Source organism: Manis pentadactyla, chromosome 13, assembly GCF_030020395.1.
Source record: "Manis pentadactyla isolate mManPen7 chromosome 13, mManPen7.hap1, whole genome shotgun sequence".
Classification (NCBI taxonomy): Eukaryota; Metazoa; Chordata; class Mammalia; order Pholidota; family Manidae; genus Manis; species Manis pentadactyla.
In genome coordinates, this window is record NC_080031.1 from 4,309,614 (window position 1) to 4,334,403 (window position 24,790).

At 40.1% G+C, this 24,790-nt stretch overlaps 1 protein-coding gene across 5 annotated transcripts; it reads left to right on the plus strand.

The window, feature by feature from the left end:
* The first annotated feature begins 794 nt into the window (after positions 1–794).
* PAFAH1B2 (platelet activating factor acetylhydrolase 1b catalytic subunit 2) lies at positions 795–23,956 on the plus strand. 5 transcript variants are annotated; one of them, XM_057491135.1, is made up of 7 exons: positions 795–995; positions 1,509–1,597; positions 7,158–7,245; positions 15,144–15,233; positions 16,034–16,150; positions 17,399–17,521; positions 20,667–23,956. In XM_057491135.1, the coding sequence occupies exons 3-7, from the start codon at positions 7,165–7,167 to the stop codon at positions 20,943–20,945; spliced, it is 690 nt and encodes a 229-aa protein (XP_057347118.1). In that variant the 5' UTR covers positions 795–995; positions 1,509–1,597; positions 7,158–7,164; the 3' UTR covers positions 20,946–23,956. The 5 variants fall into 5 exon arrangements, with proteins under 5 accessions (XP_057347118.1, XP_036775757.1, XP_036775758.1 ...); XM_036919862.2 differs by lacking the exon at positions 1,509–1,597 and adding an exon at positions 1,762–1,980; XM_036919864.2 differs by lacking the exon at positions 1,509–1,597 and adding an exon at positions 4,475–4,549 and having other exon boundaries at positions 850–995.
* Positions 23,957–24,790: the final 834 nt, after the last annotated feature.

Below are 24,790 nucleotides of genomic sequence, written 5' to 3' on the forward strand. Positions count from 1 at the left end.
TGATCTAAAAAATAAATTGATTTATTTTGAAACTGTAGGCTCCCAGGTTATTATAGTATTCTCAACAGGTTTTGTCGGCAAAACCAAAACCCCCTGATCATTTCCAGAGCGGGAAGGCTCTACCTATTCCCTGGCACCGGTTGAAAGAAGCCTATTCATCCTTAAAGGGCCAGCTCAGGGTGCTCCTTCGCCAAACGTGTGGCCGCCACGAGCCTGCCGGCAGCTTTCGCCCCTCCTCTCTGCTTTTATAGATCCTGCATTTATGTAGCATTTAGCACGTATTCTTTCCAATATTGGCTTTGTAAATACACGTCTTCCCCTAACAGGACGGATTGTGAAGGAATTCTGTGCCTCGCTATCCCCCCCAACCTCGATACCCCCTTAAGAGGCGGTCCCCCCAAGTCCGCACATTTCATCACAGAAAGAGAAATTCCACTCATCAATGTAGGAGACGGCCTCGTTGACCTTGGGGCGCTATTACCCTCCCACTCGCAGCAACGTGATTTATTCCACCGGGTGGAGAAGGAAGCCAGGTTGGCTGGGCGGGAAGGGAATGGCGTCAGTGTGAGGTCACGCCACATTGTCCTAAATGCCACCTCCAGACGGCGGGGACGTTAACGCAGCACTGAGGCCTGCGGCCGGAGCAAAGTTAGGGACCCAGGGTGCGCAGACTACAAGCGAACAGAGGGCCGGAGAGAGAACAAAGCCGGGAGCCTTGCGGGGCGGGGCGGACACCTGGGCGTCCGCAGACAGCCCGCCCAGAGGGAAGGTGGCGAGGGGCGAGGGGCGACGCGCGTCGCGGCCGCGCAGGATGGGCGGGACTTCCGGAAGCCGTCGGCTTGAGTGGCAGGGGAACCGGAAGTGGGGGCGCTGCCGCTGGTGCTGGGGCCCGAGGAGGGACGCGCCGGAGCGGGGCCTCCGGGTCTGAGCGAGCAGCAGACGCGCCACCCGCCGACGCCGCAGCCGCCTGGGGCCCGCGCGGACCCTCTGCCTGAGTGAGCGCATCCTGGGTGCGGGGAACCGGCGTCTTGAAGGCGGGTGTTGGAAGGGAATGCGGTTTGTTATTGTGAGAGGCCCGCGACCTCCCCTCCCCCACCCGCCGGGCCTGGGGGCCGCGTGCGCCCCTTGCGCGCTCCCGGCGTCGGTACCCGCGCCCCGCGCGCTGCCCCGTGGAGCCCTTCCCGGCGCCGCGCCCCCGGCCTGCCGCCAGCGCCGGGGGACGACAGGGAGGCGGGCCCGCCGGCCCGGCCCGCCTACCCCGGACGAGGCCTCCTGCGGCCCGTACGGCCCGCGGCGGGTCCTCGGCCTCGGGCCCCGGCCGTCCCCTCTTCCCAGCATCCCCCAGCTCGCTCCTCGGGCCCCCCTGTCCCCTTCCCTCTGGCCCGAGAGGCCTTTGACGTGGGCCCGACCCACGTTGCTCTGCTTTTTGGTTGCCTGTACCCCTTCTCCCCCTTTTGTTGAAAATTCCAACTCTTTAGAAACTTCTCCGGTTCCTCTAATGTACCCAGAAATCCATAGACTGTCACGACTCCGAAGGGACCGTTTCTTAGAGGGCCGTCCAGTCCAGCGCCTCACTTTAGAGACGAGGCTCAGCGAGGTAGGTGATTAGCCCAAGGCCAACCAGCTAGTTAAACCTGCCAGTGGCCGGGTCCCCTTAGGTGCCTTTTTCCTGGTCGGCGTCCACGGACCAGCTCAGGACCTTCTGGCGTACAGGTTGGTGTTGTAGCCGTTGCGTGGTGACTCACACTCTGCTTTCCATAGCTCCCAGGCCGGCCTTGCTCTTCATAATCTGTGTCCAAGCGCTAAGAAACCTGGACACTTGAAGCTTTGGCCTCTTTCTAGAGCTTACCCACAGAGGAAGGGAAGATCACCTGGACCCACCCTAGGACCTATTTTGTACACTTATAAAGGCTTGGAGAAAAAGGAAGGAGAGAATAGAGGATTGTCTCCCCTGAGCATTTGAATCTGCCTTTGCTTTGGGTATGCCTTGTGTTTTTTAGATGCTTCTCCTGGGCACATCGTTCTGATGTAAGGGTTGCCTCCTTGTGGGGGAGAAGGGGAGGAGAAGTAGGAAATTGTGCTTTAATTTGTTGGCTTGGACATTTGAAAAATTGTGGAAGTGCTGGAGCTCTGAGACCCGCCCACCAGTGTATTCACCTGCCAGGTATGAGGCAGGGTATTCGGGATAAGTTTTGCCTTCCCCTTAAGAATAACCCTACCGACTGCCTCTGAAACGAAATGAAGAGTCTGCCATCAGAGTGGAAATATTCTAAATCTTTTAGTTCTCAGTGCGATGTTCTCCCTCCATGTGCTTCCTGGTTAAACTAAAGAAACACCCAGCTCAGCTTGAGAATTTCTTCCTTCGTTGGAACTGGTTTTCGTTTAGACACACTGCACTACACCATGCTGGTATAAGCATCTGGAAATTCTGCTGTTACATTGTCGTAGTTGAAGCTACATAGGGAAGATAGAAAATGCAGGAAAATCGGGAAATGCTGTGCAAGTTGATTACTCCAAATTTTCCTGGAAAGCTCGTTTTAATAGACAAAGCATCTCCTGGTACATAAACAAAAAACTGTTGGCTTTTTGGCCTTTTGGCCTTTTTATCTCCGCTCTACTGGGTTTTTCTAAGTGAGCCTGTTTGTGATCAAAAGTTACAATATTGCTCTCCACCTGGAACAGGAAACCCAAAATCTCTCAAGATTTTTGTGCCCTGCCACAGGCTATTCTCTGGATAGCTTGTGCTTCGTCCATCATTTTTCTTGTAAAGAATACAAACCTATTTTATCTAACTCTCAGATTATTCAGACTCCTCAATGCCTAGTCCCCTAGGTTGTACATTTCTAGCCGGATTCTAAAAGAAGAGATTGCATGGGTTTGTGGTTGGTTTTACTTTACCTGCTGTTAAAAAATGTTACCAAGCCATGGGCCTCAGTAAAACTGATAGCTACTTTGTATTGTAAGATTTTGATTTGGCAAAAGAATACAAACCCAAGTCCCTGAAAGCACAAAGAAAGTTTTACTCACAAACTTTACTCTTGTAGAGGAGGAAGATTGACCTTGTATTCCTAGTTTAAGGACCAGCAACAAAAAAGACTTAGCTAATTGGGAATGCTTTATGGTCTACTCCAGTTCTACCTGCCTGATTGCCTCAGATAAGTGACATTTTGTTCCTAGTTTCTCTGTATGGCTTTTTCATTTTGCCCATGAAGAGATTTATGACTGACGTGAAAGTATTTTGCTCAGGTTATAAAAATGCCATTAAATTGGGGCAGTAGTAATAAAAGATATAAATGGATTAGTAAATTAGGATTTATTATTGCTTAATATAGTCTTCTACATAGAACCTAACATCCTTTACTAAAGAGTAATAGTCTTTAGAGGTGTGTCACCTTGAGTACAAGTCTCAGCTCTCCTATCAGGGAGTGGGTTCCTTAAAACTCCCTGAGCTTCAGTTTTATTTAAATAACAAAGCTCCTAGCACAGTGCCTTGTTAATAGTAACTTCTTAATAAATCCTTATTGCAATTACTATTTTAGATCAGTTGTTTATCTGTGGGAGGAACTCTGAAAATCCAAGTTTGTTGACTGAATCATAGATCTAAAGAGCTCTTACAGACCACTGGTCTTGAAAGCAGAGTATGGGCACCCTTTCCCCAGGGATGCACAAGATGATCCAGTGAAATACAGGGCATAATTCAGAACTTCTTTTTGCATTTATTTTTTTATGTAAAGGACAAAATAAGCTTTACTAATACTTAATATACAGATCAACAACAGCTTATTTAACTAACAAATAATACATATACTGAGGTGCATCTCAAAAAGATTCTGAAGCATTGGAAATGTTTGGACGCCACTGACCTGGACCAGTCCTTACATGCTTTGGTTCATGTTATGCTTACCTATTAGGTGTTCACCTGGCCTCTCTTTTTGAGTCTCCTTTGGAGGAATCTACCTTAAGAGACAGCATTTTATTTTGTAGTCATATTTGTTAGAAATCTATCTCACTCTACATTCTGTCCAGTGGCTCTGGCTTCCTATTTGGGGACATGCAAAAGAAGCCTTAGATCTCTTCCTCGTATCTTTGAGAACTTGGACAGCTATTTGTGTCGTGTCTTCCTCTTCCCCAACCAGTTTTTCTGCAGATTATAAACATACCCATTTCTTTCAAGTATTTCTAATATGACAGGTTTTCAGATTTCTCACCATCTTGGCTCCTTTCCTCTAGACTCCCTCCAGTTGGTCAAAATACTTTTTTTTTTATACTGTAGGGATTTTTAAACATTGAAGTCTCGTTGATACACAATCTTATACGACACAGTGGTTTAACAGTTATCCCTATTATTAAATCCTCACCCCAACTAGTGCAGTTACTATCTGTCTACATAGACGATGTTGCAGAATGTTAACTATATTCTCCCTTCTGGGCCCGTGACCAACTTTTGTTATGATTGGTCAAAATTCTTTTTAAGGTTTTCAACAAGATCTGAACATGGTGTCCCAAGAACTGAAGTGAAGTTGAAGTGCCTGCATTTTGTTCTTAAGTGGTGAGGGATGTATTTGAATACGTATTATTAGGAAGACATCTCGTATTCTTAGTTTGTCACCTTTGTTCTTTGAACACTCCCTGGAAAAATAGTTTCAGTTATGTAATCATATATAGTGTCAGTAGGACAGATTTTTGTTTTTCCTTTTTAGTAGTGATCTCTCAGTTAACTCTGTGCCGGCTAACTTTTGCCTCAGAAACACCTAACATGTTAAGTGTTATCTCCAGGTAGGAAAATAAATGAGTACAAGCTAATGAAATGATTGGGTTTTAAAAATCTATTTTAAGAGTTAGGAAATAGACTTTTTCAGTTAGTAGAAAATGGAGCTGTTTTGAAATCCATAAAAAGGGAAAAGTTGGTAGCCTCTTGTCCGTAGAGCTGTTTGGTCACTCGGGACAAAAAGTACTTTTTAAATGAAAACTATTAAGTGCCATGTCAGATTTAACCTGAATGGCCAGATTTTAATCTGGAATTGAACTGAGACCCAAAGAAACCTTTATAGAAGGTATGAGGAATGTTTTATTGGTTTAAAAACAAAAGCAAAACCTCAAAATGAGATGTTTCTATATAGCTGTTCATTTTAATTTGTTTAATCATTTTTTTCTTTTTCTTTTATCTTTTAATTTTTCCATACCTTTTTCAGTGAAATGCCAAATAGACAGCATGGTCTGATTACGACTATACAAATTCACCTTGCGGTCTTCCCAGTTCATGTATTTCACGATGTTTCTAGCACCATGTAGTATATGTTTTTCGGTTGAAATGATTAGATATAAGGCCCCCTTTCGGGCATCAGCATGAACTGGTTTGTCATCAGTGGGCCAGATATGACTTTACTCGATTAGGCAAACCTAATTTAGGTGACTTACTCTGTATATTATCTAAATTATTGGAGGTGGTATATATATAAAACAGCATATATAGTCCTTTATACATAGCTATTATTTTCTCATAGTTGAAAATTACAGTAATGGAAAGACAAATATAGAGGTGGTCTCTGACAACGGTTCAACTTAATGATTTTTCGACTTTAGGATGGTGCCAAAGCGATATGCATTCGGTAGAAACTGTACTTTGAATCTTGAATTGTGATCTTCCCTGGGCCTGCGATACACCGTGAGATTCTCTCGTGATGCAGGCAGGGCAGCGAGCCACCCCCCCCCACCCCGTCAGCCGTGAGGTCATAAGGGTGAACAACCCTGACACTTCACAACCATCTGTCCCTGGGCAGCCATTCCGTTTTTCACTTTCAGTACAGTAGTCAGTAAATTACATGAGATATCCAACATGTCATTATAAAATGGGCTTTGTGTTAGATGATATTGCCCAACTGTGGGCTCATGTAGGTGTTCTGGACATGTTTAAGACCGGCGGCTAGGCTGTGATGTTCGATAGGTTAGCTGTATTACATGAATTTTCAATTTATGATGTTTTTAACTTACGGTGGGTTTATTGGGATGTAACCCCCATCATAAGTCAAGGAAGATCTGTACTGAGGATGTAGATGGTATTTTGCATTTTTAGTCAGATACGGGCTTAAACCCTGAGCCTGATGGTTTTTTTTAGACCTACTGTCATTTAGAATTGAGATCATTTGTTTGAATAATTAGTGTTAAAATTACTGTTTCTGTCATGTACTTTTCATTAATATAGTAATTTTTCAGGTTTCAGGGCTGTTACTTTCTGATTCTCAAAAACTACTACCTTGGTGATCCAGCATGTTTTGTTTACTCAGTAAATGCTTATTGGATGAATATAACTCAATTCTCTTTAAGAAAAAGCTTAGCTGTATTTTGAGGTTGGCAAGGCAAGGAAAGAGATAGAATGACCTTCTTTTCCATATACCACAAAGCCGCAGATTAGTGTCTCTTTTCTATCATCCTTTGCATTTGCCTAATGTCTCTAGTATGTATTCTCCATAGTTGGTTGGGAAGTCTGGTTTCTTACTTGTCTTTTTGGAGGATTAGCATTTCTGATTTTTTTCTAAATTTCACTCATTCCTTCACTATCAGATGCTATATTTTGGCTCATCATTAATAAAATTTTCTAGTGGAGACCCATCAAAAATAAAACACCTCATAAATGTTTGTCAAAAACCAGCGCCAAAGCCTATCTCTAGTTTTATCACAGTTGTTAATACAGTAATCTGTGATGGTTAGTAACCAGTGGATTCTAATCATTGCTGTAGTAACTCTTCAGTGTGTAGCTCTAGCAGCTTAAAAGGCTGAAATGTAGATTTCATTGGCCTATAAGTGTCTTAATTCCTTGTGTCATTTGGCACTTATATTAAAAAAATGTAATCATGAGAAATTAATAAAGATGGAAGGTATATACTTGGGGCAGACTTTTTTTTACTGTAATACACTGTTCCTAGATGATATTCAAATCTATCTGGAAGTTTAGTTATGCTGGATATTTATGGGACTTAAGCAGTCATGTCCTGGAACTCATCTCTGCTGAAAATAAACTCCAGTTGTTTCGTGTCTAGGCAAAACCACAGTTAAACTTAAACTTTTATTTAAACCTGATGTGAAAATTTAAGTCAGTGGTAACAAATAAAACATTCCCGTTAATGAATGAAACATGATTTAGGCATTTTTCCCCTCAGGTGTAGAATGAGCCAAGGAGACTCAAACCCAGCAGCTATTCCACACGCCGCGGAAGATATTCAAGGAGATGACAGATGGATGTCTCAGGTAAGAAGCAGTGTGTATGTACTATTCCCATGAAAGGAGTCTCTTCAGTTTTTCAGAGTTTTTTGACCACATCTGCCAAGGGGCATTTGTAATGGTCAACAAGTTTATTATTATAAATAAAAATCTAATGTTGGAAATGTCAAGCCCAATCACTAGGAATATTGAACTGAGGAATATTTTGAAAGCATGGCAGTTGCCCTCTGTTCATCTTAAAACACAGCAATGTCTCTATGGTATTTTTTTAAGCATTTTTTATTTTGAAGTAATCTCAAAATTACACAAATATTAGAAGGATTTTAGAAAGAACCCCCTTTATCCTTCGTCCAGACTTGTTAATTGTTAATATTTTGCCTCATCTGCCTAATTATTCTGTGTCTATTGTAAATGGTTATGCCAACATGCTATTTCTTCTGAACCATTTGAGAGTAACTTGTAGTTGCCATACCCCATTACTCCTACTAAATTCAGGGCATTTTCTTACATAACTGTATGGTTGTTAAAATCAAGACATTTAACATTGATGCTTTACTGTTGCCCATTCCAAAAACCATATTCAAATTTCCCCAGTTGTCCCAATAATGTCCTTTATATCAATCTTCTTCCCAGTCTAGGATCACAGATGCATTCAGTCGTCATCTCTGTTCTCTAATCTGAAACATTCCTTGGTCTTGTATTTCATGGGCTTTGACAGTTTGGAATAATAAAGGCCATTTATTTTGTAGAATGTTCCTCAATTTGGGCTTGCCATTTTTTCCTCATAATCAAGATTCAGGTTATGCATATTTGTCAGGAATATCAGTGAAGTGATGTCCTCGATGCACCACATAGAAGTCACACGATCCTGGTTTGTCTCATTGGTGATACTAACTTTGATCACTTGGTTAAGATGGTGTTGGCCTAAACCAATTATAGTGTAGACTCATGAGTCCTAATTTTATTCAGTGGGATATAATCCACTGTGATTTTTGAAGCTCAGATTCTCCTAGGATTAGCAAGTGGGAATCCCTTCAAGGTGGCCCATGGTCTTCTTGATGGTTGCTGGTTTGGGGGATTTTTTTTTTAGCAGTTTATTTTCTTATTCAGTATTCTTAGCTTCTTTTCAGTAAACTTACCACTTAACTAACTATATTTAACCTTTGTTACCAGCTGTATTGCACTCTTTGAAGTAACAAGTCCTAAGAGATTTTAAGTACCCAGTTTCATGTTTCAGTGTTCAGTGATTCTGATTATATTCTTCCTGATTGTATAGTATGCGCTTTCCAGACTTAAAAAGCACTCTATCAACTAGCTTATTTTAAGTAGTAGTGTTTTTTTCTACTGTTCTTGCAGATCAACTACTTGGTTATTCTTATTTAATCTTCCTAGTTCATTTATATCTTTAAAAAAGTATTAGGAAATATTTTAAGCATCTGTGTAATTCCCATCCGCTACCCTACCCCACCCCCCAGAAAAAAAAACGTTGCCAACAGAATTGATGATGTTTCTTTCTCTTTCCTACCTCCTTTTGCTCACTCCAGTGTACTAAACTCGGTATTTATTTTCCCGTGTATTCATATGCATATATCTATATTTTATATATAGATATAAAATCTAAACAATGTATATGTAGTATTTTGGCATGTTTTTAAGCTTTTTGTAAGTATCTTTCTGAATTATTTTTCTGTAGTATATCATACATGTTAAAAGTGTAGCTATAGTTTATTCATTTTCTCTGTACATAGTATTCTGTTGTTATGTATGAAAATACCACAAGGATTTGTCCATTTTCTCATTGATGGACATTTAGGTCATCTATAACTTTTATTAAAAGTGGTACTATAACTAGATGGCTTTGTTGTTCCTGGCATAAATTTGCAGGCTTTAAATAATTAGCATTGACTAGAAAAAAATCAGTCAAATGTAAGAAAAATGTACTATGAATATTTTCTAAAAATTTAGAAACATGTATAATATGAAAGGACTAAGTTTACTAAATATTAACCTATATATGCCCAGGTCTTGGTTTTTAAATACAGTTCTCCAGTGAAAGGAACCCGGGCTCCTTGGATAAATGATTGATTCTATAGCTGGAAAAAAGGAAGATGAGGCTGGAGCCTCTTTTAGTGCAGGAAAGCAAGGAAGTACTCAGGAAAGGTCAAAAAGGATGGGTTGGAGGGACATCACTGAAGTGATAGGTCCTCAGTGCAGCCCAGAGAAGATATGTGATGTTACTCTGTCTTATTGGTGGCATTAACTTTGACCACTTGGAGCCAACCTGAAAGAGCACCCAAAGCGCAAAGTTGGAAAATTTGAATAACATAATAAATAATGATATTAATTGGCTTATAACTCAAAAGGATAAAATAAATATTCATGAATCCATTCTGCTATAAATAAATGATGGAATGAATAAATAAGTAGGGGAGAAGGGACAAATTTTCCTTACAGAATAATTTTAATATATGTGAAAGGAAGGAGGGAAAAGAAAATCCTCATTAGAATGCAACAGTAATAAATACTGTAGGCAAGATTCATTGATGAATACTTAAGTCAGTGCACTAAGTTTGGAGAAACTAGATTTGTGTAGTGTTAAAGTAGCACCCTGTAAGTTACTTTGATGGTGTCAACATACAACCACGTATTTGCTGACACCCCTCTTCTTTAGTGCACTGTATTTCGTGTCTCACTTGAAACAGAGTATTGAAAGGAAAAATAACTTCATACAGTTGACCCTTGAACAACGTGGGTTTAACTGTGTGGGTCCACTTGCACATGGATATTTTTCAATAAATATATTGGAAAAATTTTGGACACTTGTGACGATTTTAAATTTGTTCTTTTTTGTAGCTTCCTTGTAAGAATACAGTATATACTACATACAACATACAAAATCTGTGTTAATTGACTATGTTATCAGTAAGGCTTTGGGTCAGCAGTAGGCTATTAGTAGTTAAGTTTTTGAGTCAAAGTTATATGCAAATTTTCAGCTATGCAGTGGGTTGGTACCCCCTAAACCCTGTTTGTTCACAGATGAGCTGTAGTGGAGAAACCTGACAGCTACCTTAACCAATTGACCAGGGTTAATATCACCAGTAAAAAGTTGTATTGCTATCCTGTACCCCACTGATAAGATACAGTAAGGGCCCATCACTGCATGCTAGTCTTCTGAAAAAATCATAACCTCAATCCATTCATGAGAAACATCAGACAAACCTAAATTGAGGGACAGTCTACAGAACACTTACTCTCAAGGTTATGAAAGATGAGGAAAGACCAAGAAACTGTCCTATACTGGAAAAGACTAAGAAGATGTGGTTAGACTAAATGCAAAATGATATTCTGGATTGATTCTGGAAACAGAGAAAAGACATAAGCTGAAAAATTGGTGAGATGTGAATAAACAATTTCACTTGATTGTATTTACCAATGTTAATTTCTTAGTTTTGACAAATGCACTGTGTTTGTATAAGATGTAACATCTGAGGAAGCTGAGAGAAGTATATGGGAATACTCTTCTATCTTTGCAACTCCTCTGTACATCAGAACATTAAAAATATTACCTGTGTGTGAAGTATTGCCAAAATATCAAATGCTAATCTAGATTTACCTACCGCCTATCAAGAAAAACCCAGAACAGATGAACATTTCACCATAACCATCACAGGAATGTGATCAACAAAATCCAGACAGTGGGAATTCTATAAGTCAACCAATCATATTCCTTAAAAAATACAAGTGGTACTGAAATTAGGTTCTACTCACTGGACATCCTAACATCACGGACTTTTGATGCTCCCTGTGCACGTGCTCATAATCTCAGCTATTTGGAAGCTACCAGGAATGCTTTCTCATTATCATTTGCAACTAGAACTGTAATCAGAAAGAAATTATGAATTTTTTTATAACTTGATGGTGTGCCATTTTATATAACATGTCCTGTTATATAAAATAAATTAGCTTTGTTTTACTAAAAAAAATAATAATAAAGATAAAAAATTTTATTTGGTAAGTGGTGGCAGAGGGACGAGGAACCTGTAGATTAAAAGGGATTGAAGAGATAAACCAGACCCTGATTTTAAAAAAAACTGTAAAACAAAATAAATTTTTTGACCCTGAATTTAAACATTGGTTATTTGTTGAGATTAAAGAATTACTGTTAATTTGGAGTGAGTAAAATTGGTATTGGAGTTATATATTTTTAAAAATCTCGTAAGGGTTACTGAAGTATTTATACACGAAATGCTATATCCTCAGTTTGCTTCAAAATAATCCAAGGATGGGGTGGGGCAGTAGTTTGGGGAACGGTTGAAGAAGTGTGGCCATAGTGGGATGATGGCAATAGCTGGCAATGTGGATATTCACTGCAGTGTTTGTTCTCTCTGATTTTGTGTGCGTTTGTTATTTTCCATTAAAAAAAAAGTTTTTTTAAGGATGATACCAAAAGACTTGCCTGTGGACATTTAGTACAAGTCATATAAAAACATTAACCAGTAAAAAAAGGTTCAGCAGCCAACTAAGGAAAATATTTGCTGCAAATGATACAGATGAAGCATTGATTTTTTTGTTGTTGACACTATCAATGAAAACATCCTCAAGGTACCGCTTGATAAGTATCTCAGTAAATATGACAAGAAGTGTTTAACTTTTTGTTTCCAAAAAGTACAGATGAAAACAATGGGAAGAGAAAGGAGGGTGAGGGAGAGAATAATGTGAATATCCAGTGTGAATATGGTAAATCCCAGGTCTTGAGAAATTGCTGGGCTGAGTATAGGTACAGCCCTTTTTTGTTAAGACTTTGGAAATCTGTTCAAGAGCCATGAAAGTATTAATCCCCTTTGACTTAAGAATTCCTAAAATGTAAAGAAATACGTGGAAATTTCTTCATCACAGTAAATAGGAGGCTACTGGTAAATCTATTAATAGGAGAAAGTTTAAAAAAACAGGTGTCAGTGGATGCATTCAGTAGGATATTATGTGACTGTTAAAAATTGTGGTTATGAGAATTCTGTAGCTACACAGAAAAATACTTCTGGTATAACGTTAATTGCAGTTACAATGACTGCTTTTTATCGAAGAACTGCTGGGTGCCTGCCAGAAGCTGGGGCCCTTGCAGGAAACTCATCTTCACGACTCTTTTGCCCACTGATGTGAAAAACAAGACTCAGATTAGGTACTTGCTTAAAGTCACTGAACTGGAAAGTAGACAAGCTAGAATTTGAATGTAAGTTTTTCTGTCTCCAAAGCCACTCTGTGAGGGTGAGGAGAAGGATGTGAAAGAATGGCAAGAAGGAAATACCCTAAGATGATAATAGGTACTGGGTTTAAGGTGGTAGGATCAAAGTCTTTGGTTTTGATCTTTTCCATTTTTCCAAACCTACTGCAATTGCTTTTATTTTAATTTTTTAATTTTTTATTAAGGTATTGATATACACTCGTATGAAGGTTTCACATGAAAATACAATGTGGTTACTACATTTACCATATTCTCAAGTCCCCACCCACATCCCATTGCAGTCACTGCCCATCAGTGTAGTAAGATGCCACAGAGTCACTATGTGCCTTCTCTGTGCTACACTGTTTTCCCTGTGACCCCTCACACCATGTGTAGTGAATATAATACCCCTCAATCCCCATCTCCCTCCTTCTCTCCCCACCTGCCCTCCCACACCCCTCCCCTTTGGAAACCACTAGTCCCTTCTTGGAGTCTGTGAGTCTGCTGCTGTTTTGTTCCTTCAGTTTTGCTTCGTTGTTATACTCCACAAATGAGGGAAACCATTCGGCACTTGTGTTTTTCCACCTGGCTTATTTCACTGAACATAATATCCTCCAGCTCCATCCATGTTGTTGCAAATGGTAGGATTTGTTTCTTTCTCATGGCTGAATAGTATTCCATTGTGTGTATGTACCACATCTTCTTTATCCATTCATGTACTGATGGACACTTAGGTTGCTTCCATATCTTGGCTATTGTAAATAGTGCTGCAGTAAACATAGGGGTGCATATGTCTTTTTGAATCTGAGAACTTGTATTCTTTGGGTAAATTCCAAGGAGTGGGATTCCCAGGTCAAATGGTATTTCTATTTTTAGTTTTTCGAGGAACCTCCATATTACTTTCCACAATGGTTGAACCAGCTTACATTCCCACCAGCAGTGTAGGAGGGTTCCCCTTTGTCCGCACCCTTGCCAGCATTTGTTGTTTGTCTTTTGGATGTTGGCCATCCTAACTGGTGTGAGGTGACATCTCATTGTGGTTTTAATTTGCATTTCCCTGATAATCAGTGATATGGAGTATCTTTTCATGTGCCTGTAGGCCATCTGAATTTCTTCTTTAGAGAAGTGTCTGTTCACATCCTCTGCCCATTTTTTAATCGGGTTATTTGCTTTTTGAGTGTTGAGGCGTGTGACCTCTTTATATATTTTGGATGTTAACCCCTTGTCGGATATGTTGTTTACACATATACTCTCCCATACTGTAGGATGCCTTTTTGTTCTGTTGATGGTGTCCCTTGCTGTACAGAAGTTTTTTAGTTTGATGTAGTCCCATGAGTCCATTTTTGCTTTTGTTTCCCTTGCTCGAGGAGATGCGTTCATGAAGAAGTTGCTCGTGTTTATTTTCAGGAGATTTTTGCCTATGTGCAACTGCTTTTATACTTACTTAAAAAGAAAATGTAGAATACTAGAACCTTTAAAAGAGCAGAGTCTAAATCCCAAGCTGTTCTGTGTGTGTTTAGGTCGTTGGCACTGTAGGACCTGCAGCGGGGCCGTGACATGTGGAAGCACACCCGCTCTTAGCTGAGGGTTTCTTCTGGCTCAGCTTTTCCCTTCAGGGTAAAACAGTTGATTTACACAAGGAAAAAAGCTGTCCCAAATCCTGTCACCCTAAAAGAGGAGCTGTTTCAGTAAATCTTCAAATTATTTCCATAGGTATCTTAGTATTTTCATCTGTAGCAGATGAATATCTGTTTCACTGCAGTATCATTTGTACTGGTATTATCAAGACAAATACTTCAATAGTAACTCTACCTTAATTTCTTGGGAAAGCATAATTGAATACCGTAGAGTTCGAGAGAAAGAAACAACATTCATTCAGCATTATGTTAATTTATTTCAGGGGTGAATATAAAAACTTGAACTGTGTCCTGTAGCATTGATGGGTAAAATCTATTTTAAAAAGTGTCTTGTGCCTTTAGAGCAGAGAGAAGTGTTTTAGGACTCGATCACCACTGCTTATAAAGTTGGACTAGACTGAAAAAGGCTTGAGTCCTAGTTTGCCGATGTCTCACATTTGGAGGTTAACAGATGATTGATATATATATAAGTTGGAATATAGTTGATACACATTATTGGTTTCATATGTACAACATAGTGACTCAATAATTACGTACATTACTGAATACCCATAGTAGACATTTTCAGAGGCCATTAAAAATCCAAATAAAATACATGCCTCTGGATTGGATCCTAGTTGAGAAGCAGAATACTTAATCCAACTCTTGGAACAATTGGAAAGGTTGAATAGGACTGAATTTAGATGTTACAGATTATTGTTCATGTTCTTAGGTGTGATAATTTTGTGGTTTTAAAGGCGACTGTTCTTAAACTGTAGAGGTACATGCTGAAATATTTAAAGGTGAAGAATCACAGTGTTTTCAGCTTACCTTCAAATGGTTCAGCAAACACACACAGATAAAGCAGACAAGGGAAAATGGTATGGTTGACTATAGGTGGAGGATGTATATGTCAGCTTTTCTGTATATCTGAACTTCTAGAATGCTCAGTGTGGTAAGGGAGGGTGGAGAGAAAGTTAGCCGTTTAGAATGCTTGACAACAGTACTGGTTGGACACCTGTTTTGTTTAGGCCAAGAAATCTCATAAGGAAAGACATGCCAGTGTCTAATTTTTCTCTTTTTCAAACCAGCACAACAGATTTGTCCTGGACTGTAAAGATAAAGAGCCTGATGTCCTGTTTGTGGGGGACTCCATGGTGCAGTTAATGCAGCAGTATGAGGTAAAGGTGGGGTGGCGGTGCGTCCGTTCTGGCCACTGACGCAGATCCGCTTGTCGTACACAGACTTTGACTCTGAGCTGGACCTGTAGACTTGCTCATGACACTTGAGAGAAGCCCCAGGTCAGAATATAAGGGAAATCAGACCTACCTAGAGGGATTCTTTGTGCCAAGCAAAAGAATGATAAGGCAGAATCACAATATATTTGTTTATATTTGTCCTAGTCATAATTTGCATTTCTGCTTGTATTTTTCTATCTTACTGTATTTGGTCATTTATATTTCTCCTTGCTGTGAGTCTCAATTCTTACTGTGGTTCACCATTTCTTATTTTGTGTATTTTTGTAGTGAGCTGTTCCAATTTTTTTTTTTCAAGGCTTGGCATTCTTCCAAGGGAAATAGAAGAGAGAAGATAGTTTTATTTCTTTTTGGCTCCCACACTCTGAATTTCTTCATCTTGTGTTTCTGCTTCACCCTCTTCCTTTAAATGGTTGAATAAGGGAAAGGAGGGTTTATTGAGTTGGCAAGTTAATTATAATTGGTACCTCTTGAGGGGCATCGGGGCATCGGGTTGAGTTGTGGCCCAGTTCTTGAGCTGAGACCTAACACGGCATCAAGGACCAAGTTAGACATTGGCATATGCAAAGCCGTTTGAGCAGCAGTTGGTGCACCATCTCCAGTGTTAGACTTGGACACTGAAGTTAGGCATTGCTACTTCAGAAAACCACCCCCCACACACCCTGCAATCGAGGGCTTTTATCTCCTGCTAATTTTAGCTCAAATAAATCGTTTTCTTCTTTTAGATATGGCGAGAGCTTTTTTCCCCACTTCATGCACTGAATTTTGGGATTGGAGGAGATACAACAAGACATGTTTTATGGAGACTAAAGAATGGAGAACTGGAAAATATTAAACCTAAGGTGAAATGAAACTTAATTTTAAAGAATATCATTAATCTTGAGCCTTTTTTTCAGATAATTAAATTATCTGAAACTGCAAGTAGAAAAAACACGCTTCTGTAAAGCATTATTTCACTATTGTTCTTTGCTTCATGCCCTGTTAGGAAAAATGATACTGTTATTGCTTAAGAACATTCCAAATATATATTTAATGAAGAAATCAGGGTTTTGCTTGCTTGGGTTGTGTTTGTAATGTTTACAGTTATCTCCTTCAGCTCCAGGGAGAGCTTTGATGCTAATGAGGTGTGCTGTTCTGTGGACCTGAGGCAGCATGAGGGGCAGCCTGTTTGGAGTGGGCCACGGAAGCAGGGCCATGATTCACTTCAGGAAATTAGTTTCGGATCGTTAAACCATAAACAAATCGATAACCAAGGCCCGCAAGTTCTTCTGTAGAAAACTTGAAGCAGATGTGTACAAATGTTTACCATAAGCGTATACCTAGGATCTTACCACATTATAAATGTTCTGAGTTGACACATGGCGTATAATTTTTTCAACCCCAAAGAAAAAAATTAAAGCTGAATCCCCGGTTAACAATTGCTTTAGTTGAAATTGTTTTCGTTTTTGCCTTCCTAATAGAAAGACTTACTTGTCCATGTCCCTCTCTTCCGTGACAGAGTGGAAAGCTACTTTGTTGGGTCACATACTAAGGTGTATGTCCCTAGGTGACAGCCACCTTGTAAATTCTTTTTTCCAGAAGAGAAAAACTTGTTAAAACTGCATCCAGCCTCCACCCCAGTGACGCTTGCATGCACTGTCTGTCTGAACTGATGAAACTCCCTTGAGTAGTTTTAGTCAAGGAGTCTTTATGATGTGAGTTGCAGGTGTTTTACTCAGATTTCTTAGATTTCACTTTAATATTTTTTGACTTACAGAAGTTTCACATTTTATACAGTTTAATTATCTTTTTTGTAGATTCTGGATATTAAATAAGATAGTAGCTTCCAACTCCAGTGATGAAAGAATTCACTCATTTCCTCCTAGTACAGTTTTCCACTTAAGCATTTATTTACTTGGAATTTATTCTGATATGTATGAGGACTAAATCACTGTTGTAAAGTGGTTGCCCAGTTGAAGTTATCCAACACCATCTGAGACATTCTTCTTTCCTTGTTTGATTTTTGAAATAAGATTTTCATCTAGATATTGGGCATTCCTTATTCCTGGTATTTATCTTTTTTCCCTTTTATGTTCTTCCCTCGATTTTAGGTCATTGTTGTCTGGGTAGGAACAAACAACCATGAAAATACAGCAGAAGAAGTAGCAGGTGGGATCGAGGCCATCGTACAACTTATCAACACAAGGCAGCCACAGGCCAAAGTCATTGTATTGGTATGTAGTCTTGGGGTGGGTGGAGACTGAGGTACATTAGGTCAGGTAAGGAATCTCTTTAGAAATGTGATCATTCGTGAATATAGAGCATCTTTAGGTGGAAGCAGTTTAGGGTACTCCCCAGAAGCTCCTCTGATGTGTCCCATTGTCTTACCAATCTGCTCATTTCCGAGACCAGCTGTGGGGTCAGCCTTTATCTGCTCATCCTTGTTTAGAAGTGGAAATCCTCTTTATTGCCTCAGGTAGCCTTTTTTTTTTTGAACTGTCTTCTGATAATTTTAAAAATTGCACATGAAACTTGTCGTAATCCTGAGTCTCTCTTTACTGGGCCTGGGTTAGCATTACCTTAGGTGTGCTAGTCTGTTCCAGTGTTAGTATGTGAAAGATGGTGTGTTTATTAAAGTCTTTGAAATCTCTAAAACATCAGAGGCTCCATTAGCAAGAAAATGGGCACTTTGTTGTCTTACTCCTGACGGAAAGTCTAACCCTTTGTAGAGCTAAAGCAGTCTCCCTGGTCTCAGAAATAAACAGCTGTCTATTTCAGTGTAAAAGTTTACCTGCAGATATTCTTAGCCCAACTAAAAGTGTATGTTTTCATTAAAGTTATTTTATGAGAAGCACTATACTAGGTTGTGAGGATACAAAAATGAATAGGACATAGTCCTGTTCAAGGAGCCCAGAGATGGACGTAGCAATATACAGGGAATTACTATACTTTATTCTAATGGGAGTATGTGTAGTTTATACTGTATGCTAAGGGCACAACAAGGGGTATTTTAGACATAAAAGTTGATACCTGAGTTTAGTTCTAAAGAATTCATTGTCCCCCAGACAGATTATGAAAGGAAAGAAGAGAAGGCATTATAGGGAAAAAAGAAAAAGGAAATCACCAAAGGCTAATACATGATGTTTGTGTTGGGAGAGTAAAGGAGGGTGGTTGAAGAATGTTAGGGTTGTTGGCAAACAAAGTTCGGGAATGGTGATGGTTAGGAGAAGAAGCCCAAGCCAGGTCATGTAGAGATCTGTTTACCATGTTAGGAGTTTGGATTTTATCTTAGAGGTGCTGGGGAGTCAGGTCTTACCTTTTTTCTAGTTACGGTGTTTTATTTAATTTACCTGTTGATGTGCTTGTTTATATACGGCCTTATTCCAGAAGGGCTGCACTGCAGTTAGGAGGCACCTGCGAGGTCCAGTGGCTGGTATAGCATAGGTGCTTAGAACATTTGTTGAAATTATCGCTGACTAAATCCTCCATAAATACTTCGTTTCAACAAGACTCTTTAATTTAATGCTCATGAGTGTTATCTACAATACTATAAAACATTGGCATTAACCTAAATAGTCAAGCCTGTGGGAGAATGATTACACTAGTCATCAAGTATGATAGCACCCATCACACGACAGTTATGAGGACTGTGAAGAGAAATTTATGATGTAAGTCAAAGTTCTGAATACTAAACATTATATTTAGAACTAAACTCGGGACTACTTAAAAATGTATATATATATGCAATTAGAAAAGGAAACAAAATAGTTACATGGTGAAGAGATTTGGAGCATAATACTTTCCTTTTTTATTTAACCTGATATTATCAATTATCAGTTATTATTAGGGGAAAAAATCCCATGCATACCCTTGATACTTGTTTATTGGAAAATTCCGTGCAAATACATAAGCTGCTTTTCTCATCCCTGCTTGAAAATCCCAGTAGGAATGGGGCCCTTTTCTGGAGGCTTACTCATTTTTCATGACTTTTGACAGCTGTGGTATTTGTATATATTTACTGTCTAAAATCTCAACCAGACTCTGATGTGTCAGCAGTGGGGGCTGTTCTTTTTTGTTAACTACTAGTTGCAGAGCCTTATACTTTCAACAGTCATATAAACTGGGGTTTAGGATTAATCTCATCTGTGGAATTTTTAGGCGCTCAGCAAGGATAGGAGATGGACTAAGGTAGCAGAATCATAATTCTCTATAATTCTTTTCTGGAATGATACAGTCACAACAAATGGGTAATCAAGGCCCCAGCATTTTGTGAAAAAATTTGTAACAGACACAAACAAGTACTTTGGGCATAATTTTTTTTTTCTGTAGAATACCTACAGAATATCAATTTTTGTGAAAGAAGACCTCTTAACATACCCTGTAGGAGAACATTTTTTACATAAATACCAATACCTTGCTGTGTGCTACCATTACCCAACTAAGAGGTTGGGGATGTCTGGCAATTTTGTAATAGGATTGAATGGGTAAAGGTCACTTCTGCTTTTGAGATGATAAAACCTTGCTCTTGTCATATAAGAACAGGCTTTTATTTACTGTAGTAGAAGGACAGACATTGATTTATCTGAAAATTATGTCAGATCAGTAACATACAAGTTAAAAACAAATTTAAGACACATTTTTATTTTATCCTGCTAGATGTTATGTGGCTCTGATTCACCAGGACAGCATTTGTTCCAACTCTGTTTCCCATGTTAGTAGTGTAGTTTCCATATGGCATCAATAAATGTATGTGTATTTAAGCTAGCTTATTCTGATGACTATATGGAGAGTGAATTGAAGGGAAGAAAAACGGGGAGGCAGGAAGATCAGTCAGGAGATTTTATATTAGTTGAGGTGAGTGGTGATAAGTTCCCTGGAAGAAAGGATGGATTAGAAAATGATTTAGGATGCAGAAGCTTAGTAATGATAAATAGGTAAGGTATGTGGGGTGAGAGATGCAGGGATGTTGGAATGACCAGTTGATACAGAGAATGCAGAAGGAGCATAGTTTGGGGGGAAGGTGATGAATTGCGTTTGGATGTGTTGAGTTGGGAGTGCTTCTCCAACATTTAAGTTTGGTTGTCTAGCTGGACGTTCAGTGTACAGTTCTGAAGCTCTAGGAGGAAAGCTGGGTTAGTGGGCAAAGGACAAGACCCTGAAGAATACCAACAATTAAGGGACAGGAGGAGGAAGAGATGCTCATGAAGAAACTGAGGAGGAGTGGTCAGAGAAGTTGCATTAAAACCAATCTAAGCCAGTGTTTCGGAAACAAAGGTGTAGAAAGTACCAAACGGAGCAGCTGTTCCTTCAACACCTGAAGTCATCGCTGAGTAAGTAGAGGACGACAAGTGACTCCTCTGTTTTTCTGCTCTGCCCCAGGGTTTGTTACCTCGAGGTGAGAAGCCCAACCCTTTGAGGCAAAAGAATGCCAAGGTGAACCAGCTCCTCAAGGCCTCCCTGCCGAAGCTTGCCAACGTCCAGCTCCTGGACACAGACGGGGGCTTTGTGCACTCAGATGGTGCCATCTCCTGCCACGACATGTTTGATTTTCTGCATCTCACAGGAGGGGGTTACGCAAAGATCTGCAAACCCCTCCATGAACTGATCATGCAGTTGTTGGAGGAAACACCTGAGGAGAAACAAACCACCATTGCCTGACTGGCTCCCATCAGTGTTAACAGCGTCCCAGCTTCCTCAGATCAGTTACATCACTGGCACTACAGAATCCTTCTCTTTCTTAAGGCACTTTGCGTGGTAGAATGTTCCTGGATGTGTATATCTAGTGTTTGAAGGGGAGGAGGGATTTAAATTGGTCCTGTACATAGAAGGTTGGTTTGACATGGGAGAAAAATTAGCCAAGGAAGATGTTGTTTAATTCATTTGAACAAGAAGGGGACTTTTTAATTTTGTGTGTGACACATTCATTGAATTACCACTGTTTTTCCTAGGACAGCATCAAGCCTACGTACTAGACAAAATGAAGATTCTTTTCCTGACCTTTCTTTCCATGGATTATGTCATATATTAGAATGATGAGTCACACCAGTTTGGCTTTAACACAGATGGTTTTTCTAGTTTTTAAGATTCATAATAGCCTTTGGGTTTTGTTTTGCTTTTCTCATATGTATTCTCAGTGTTTTCTTCAGATTGAACGTGTGTGTCATTCAGATATGGGAGTGGCTATCATTACAAGTGAATTTGGTCCACTCTCTTAATCTTTCCCATGCTTAGCAGTAAAAAATGAGTTTTGCCCCATTGGGGAAACTCTGTGGAGAGTATTATTTTTATGCTGCTGAGTGTCATGTCTGTCACAGACCCGTGCATGCAGCCTTTCCTCCCTATTACCCCCATCACCCCCGCCACCACCGCCTTTTTTTTTTAAGTCCTTGTTGACACTGCGATCTTTTCACACGTTTTTGACTGGGGAGCTCTGCTGCTGGGAGTGTAAGTCCCCAGCCAGTCACTCATGATATTGCTGATGTGTAGCTCATGCTCGTGTGGTGTTCTGTGCTATAGAGTCTGTGTGGTGCTCGCCATATTCAGAGTTCTGGTTGGTTTTGCTTGTTTTTCCCTAAAAACCTGTTGCAGGTCCTCTTTTTTGGGGGGGTGGGGAATCAGAACTATTCCCATTCCATAGCTTGACATTATTTCAAGTTTTATAGTATCTTAAGGTATGTATTTTATCTTTTTATTGGCTTAGTTTCTAAATTACATCAGTCCAGAAAAATTTGGCATCTCTCGGGGAACAAGTGAAGCTACTCCTCAGAATAGACATGCTATGTTGACCCCACCATTTTAGTAGAAAAGTACTAGGTTTGCTTAACGTTCAGAATTCCTTCTTAATGTATCTTCCTCTGAGACTTTCTTTCAAAAAAGCTCTGTATAAAAACTGCCATTTAAAAAATAAGAGGATAGTAGGTGGTTTATTGTTCAGTGTCCCTATGGAATACATACAGACTGGATCAACAAATATTTTAAACTGGACCAGGTGGGTATTGAAGTGACCTATCAAAATGTGCTCTGCAGTGACTGCTTAGCCTGCAAGCCCAGTGACTAAGGCATATGTTCCATGCCCTGCTTGCAATGCGAATAGCAGTGCTTTTGTGTGTAAGAGGGGGTTGTGCTAAGAGCCACTTCTGGTTGAAAGGGCTAGAACTTGGGCTGAGTTTGTTTTTTTTCCTTGTGAAGCCTCTTTATAGGACTTCTTTTGGTTTTGTCTTTTTTTTAAAAAAAATTGTACTTTTCTGAATGTATCATGTCTTCATTAGCTAACAACATTTGAAAATATACATGGTGTTTACTAAACTTGTTTACTATATTAAAATTTCCTTTTTGTCTTTAGTAGCCCAGGTTCTTGAGTTTGTCAAGACATGTGTTTTATAGCTGAGGTGTAGTTCTAGGGAGGAAAAATAATTAAACCAGAATTTTGTGTGTGAAAAGACAGTTGCTTAGCCAGGCCTTTTCCTGTTTGTCAAAGGGTGGGAGTATGGTCCAAACCAGCCCCTTAGTTAACCTCGCAGCATGTGCTCTTAGCTTCCCTCTTGACTGAGGATGGAATACCCCTTTGGGAGCTGGCCTTCGGTTCCTTTGCTTATGTGTATAAACCTTCGATGTTACTACATTTTATATCTAAGAGCTATTTGAGCAATAGTATTTGAACCACTGGCCTTTTAAATAAAAGTCTGCCCTGTTGCCAGTGTGCAGATACTGAATCCACTTTCATTTCTTGCCAGCCTTCTTTGTACTGCTCTAGGCAGAAAGTGTTCGTCCATTTTTCTTTGATTGACATCCCAGTTGGCTGCAGTGACAGAACTTAGTGTTTAATCATTGTGTTTCTCTCTTTACACTATATATATAATGCACTGTCCAAGTGAAGTGTCCTAGTTGTCGTTGTGGTTAAGGGGCCAGCTTTCCAGGCAGCTAGCAGAGGTATTATTCTGTTCCTCTCCCAGGAAGTTTTAATTTTTTTGCCCGCCCATTCCCACTACACTAGATGGCAGCCGGTGGTAGCACTATGACAGTTTCTTTGGGCACTTCCTGAACATGGCAGGTTGAGGACGGACGCCAACGGTCGAGGAAATGCTGTTTTGCTGCCCACGTGTTCTAAATCGGCTGTGGTCTGGCCGCCGCCTTGAGTCTGTTTGGACTGTTGAGGGCATCTGTCTAAATCTGAGTCTTTGGCAGAAACAGTCTCCCAACAAAACAAATCTTGAATAACTCACACCCTGCTCTTGAGAATTCTGTCTCTTGTTAAAAAAAAAAAAATTTCCAACCTTCTCTTTTTTATTTTTTTAACCTAGGTACTGTTTGCAGTTGTTACGCTAAAGCTTGAAATACTGTCTGTGCTGTGGTGTATTAGCATTGCCAATTTTATATTTATTGCAGTGAAGAAGAAACTAAAACTATATGAAGATGAGGAGCCTGACCCCGCTCCTAAATCTGCGTGGGTGCATGTGAGAGAAGTGGGTCGGGGTCTCTTGAAAGGAGGCTTTCTGGAGTGGGGTCTCCCAGGCTTCTCCTCGGTGTTCCTGCCTGGGGACCGCTGCTGCTAGCTGACTGGACCTCCCCAGCGGAAGTTGGTGATTCTGCTTTGGCAAAGTTCCATTGACTAGTAGAACTCATTCTGTTTTAGTGCATATTTCAATATAAATGTAAACATTTCACTCAAACTTGCTTATGTCTTTCTGTCTCCTTTATTGTAGTTTGGATTCCAGTGGAGAAAAAAAAGGGAAGCTTTTTTTCCCTACCTTATCACAAGCAGATTGGATACTTAGATCTTCCCTGCTGCTGCTCTGTGGAACTCAGTGTACCAAGCTGACCCTCATCGCTCACCTCCTCAGGGCTGTAGGGTGTTAGGGTAGGATGGACAGGTACAAGGACTCCTAAGTAGATAAATGGGACAACTGTCAAAGGAACTGTTTCAGATTGATTATGGGTCTCTGGCAGTTCAAAGCAGAATTAACTCTTACACCATTAAACTGATCTTTGATCCTGTTAACTAACTTCAATCTTATTCACATCCAATATCCCAGTTTCAACTGTTTGTCTTCACACTAATAATCACCAGCTTTCCTGTTTTACACTTTTGTCTGTTTCCACTATTGTCCCCAGCTTGAACTTGAGTACTTCAGATTAATTTGGACTATTTCTCTTGAGTTCCTGTGCCATCTAGGGAGAAAAGCCTCCGGATAATATTGCACACCTATTAACCACCTAAGCACTTCAGGTGCTTCCTCAGTTTACTGCTAGCTGAGAGGCCCAGGGAGGGACGGTATTGTGTCCAAGAGGAGTCATGTAATTTAAATGGGTGGGCTGGGATTTGAGCCCCCCACCCATGCCTACCCATGCCACTCATTCATCCTGAGGTATCTAGCTCTGGATTTGTGGCAGATACACATCCTTTGTTTCCTTTCCGTTAAAGGTCCTGGGAATGAAGTGGGTCTTCTCACCTGGACCAGATCAGCAGCTTCCTTCAGTCTTGTACAGCCACCAGACTCCTTTTC

What these genes read in the sequence shown, in the direction of transcription:
- PAFAH1B2 (XM_036919863.2), top strand. Translation starts at nt 7,165, where the DNA reads ATGAGCCAAGGAGACTCAAACCCAGCAGCTATTCCACACGCCGCGGAA. An exon ending in AGTTAATGCAGCAGTATGAG is followed by an intron (nt 15,234 to 16,033) that starts GTAAAGGTGGGG and finishes TTCTTCTTTTAG; the next exon opens with ATATGGCGAGAGCTTTTTTC. An exon ending in TGGAAAATATTAAACCTAAG is followed by an intron (nt 16,151 to 17,398) that starts GTGAAATGAAAC and finishes CCTCGATTTTAG; the next exon opens with GTCATTGTTGTCTGGGTAGG.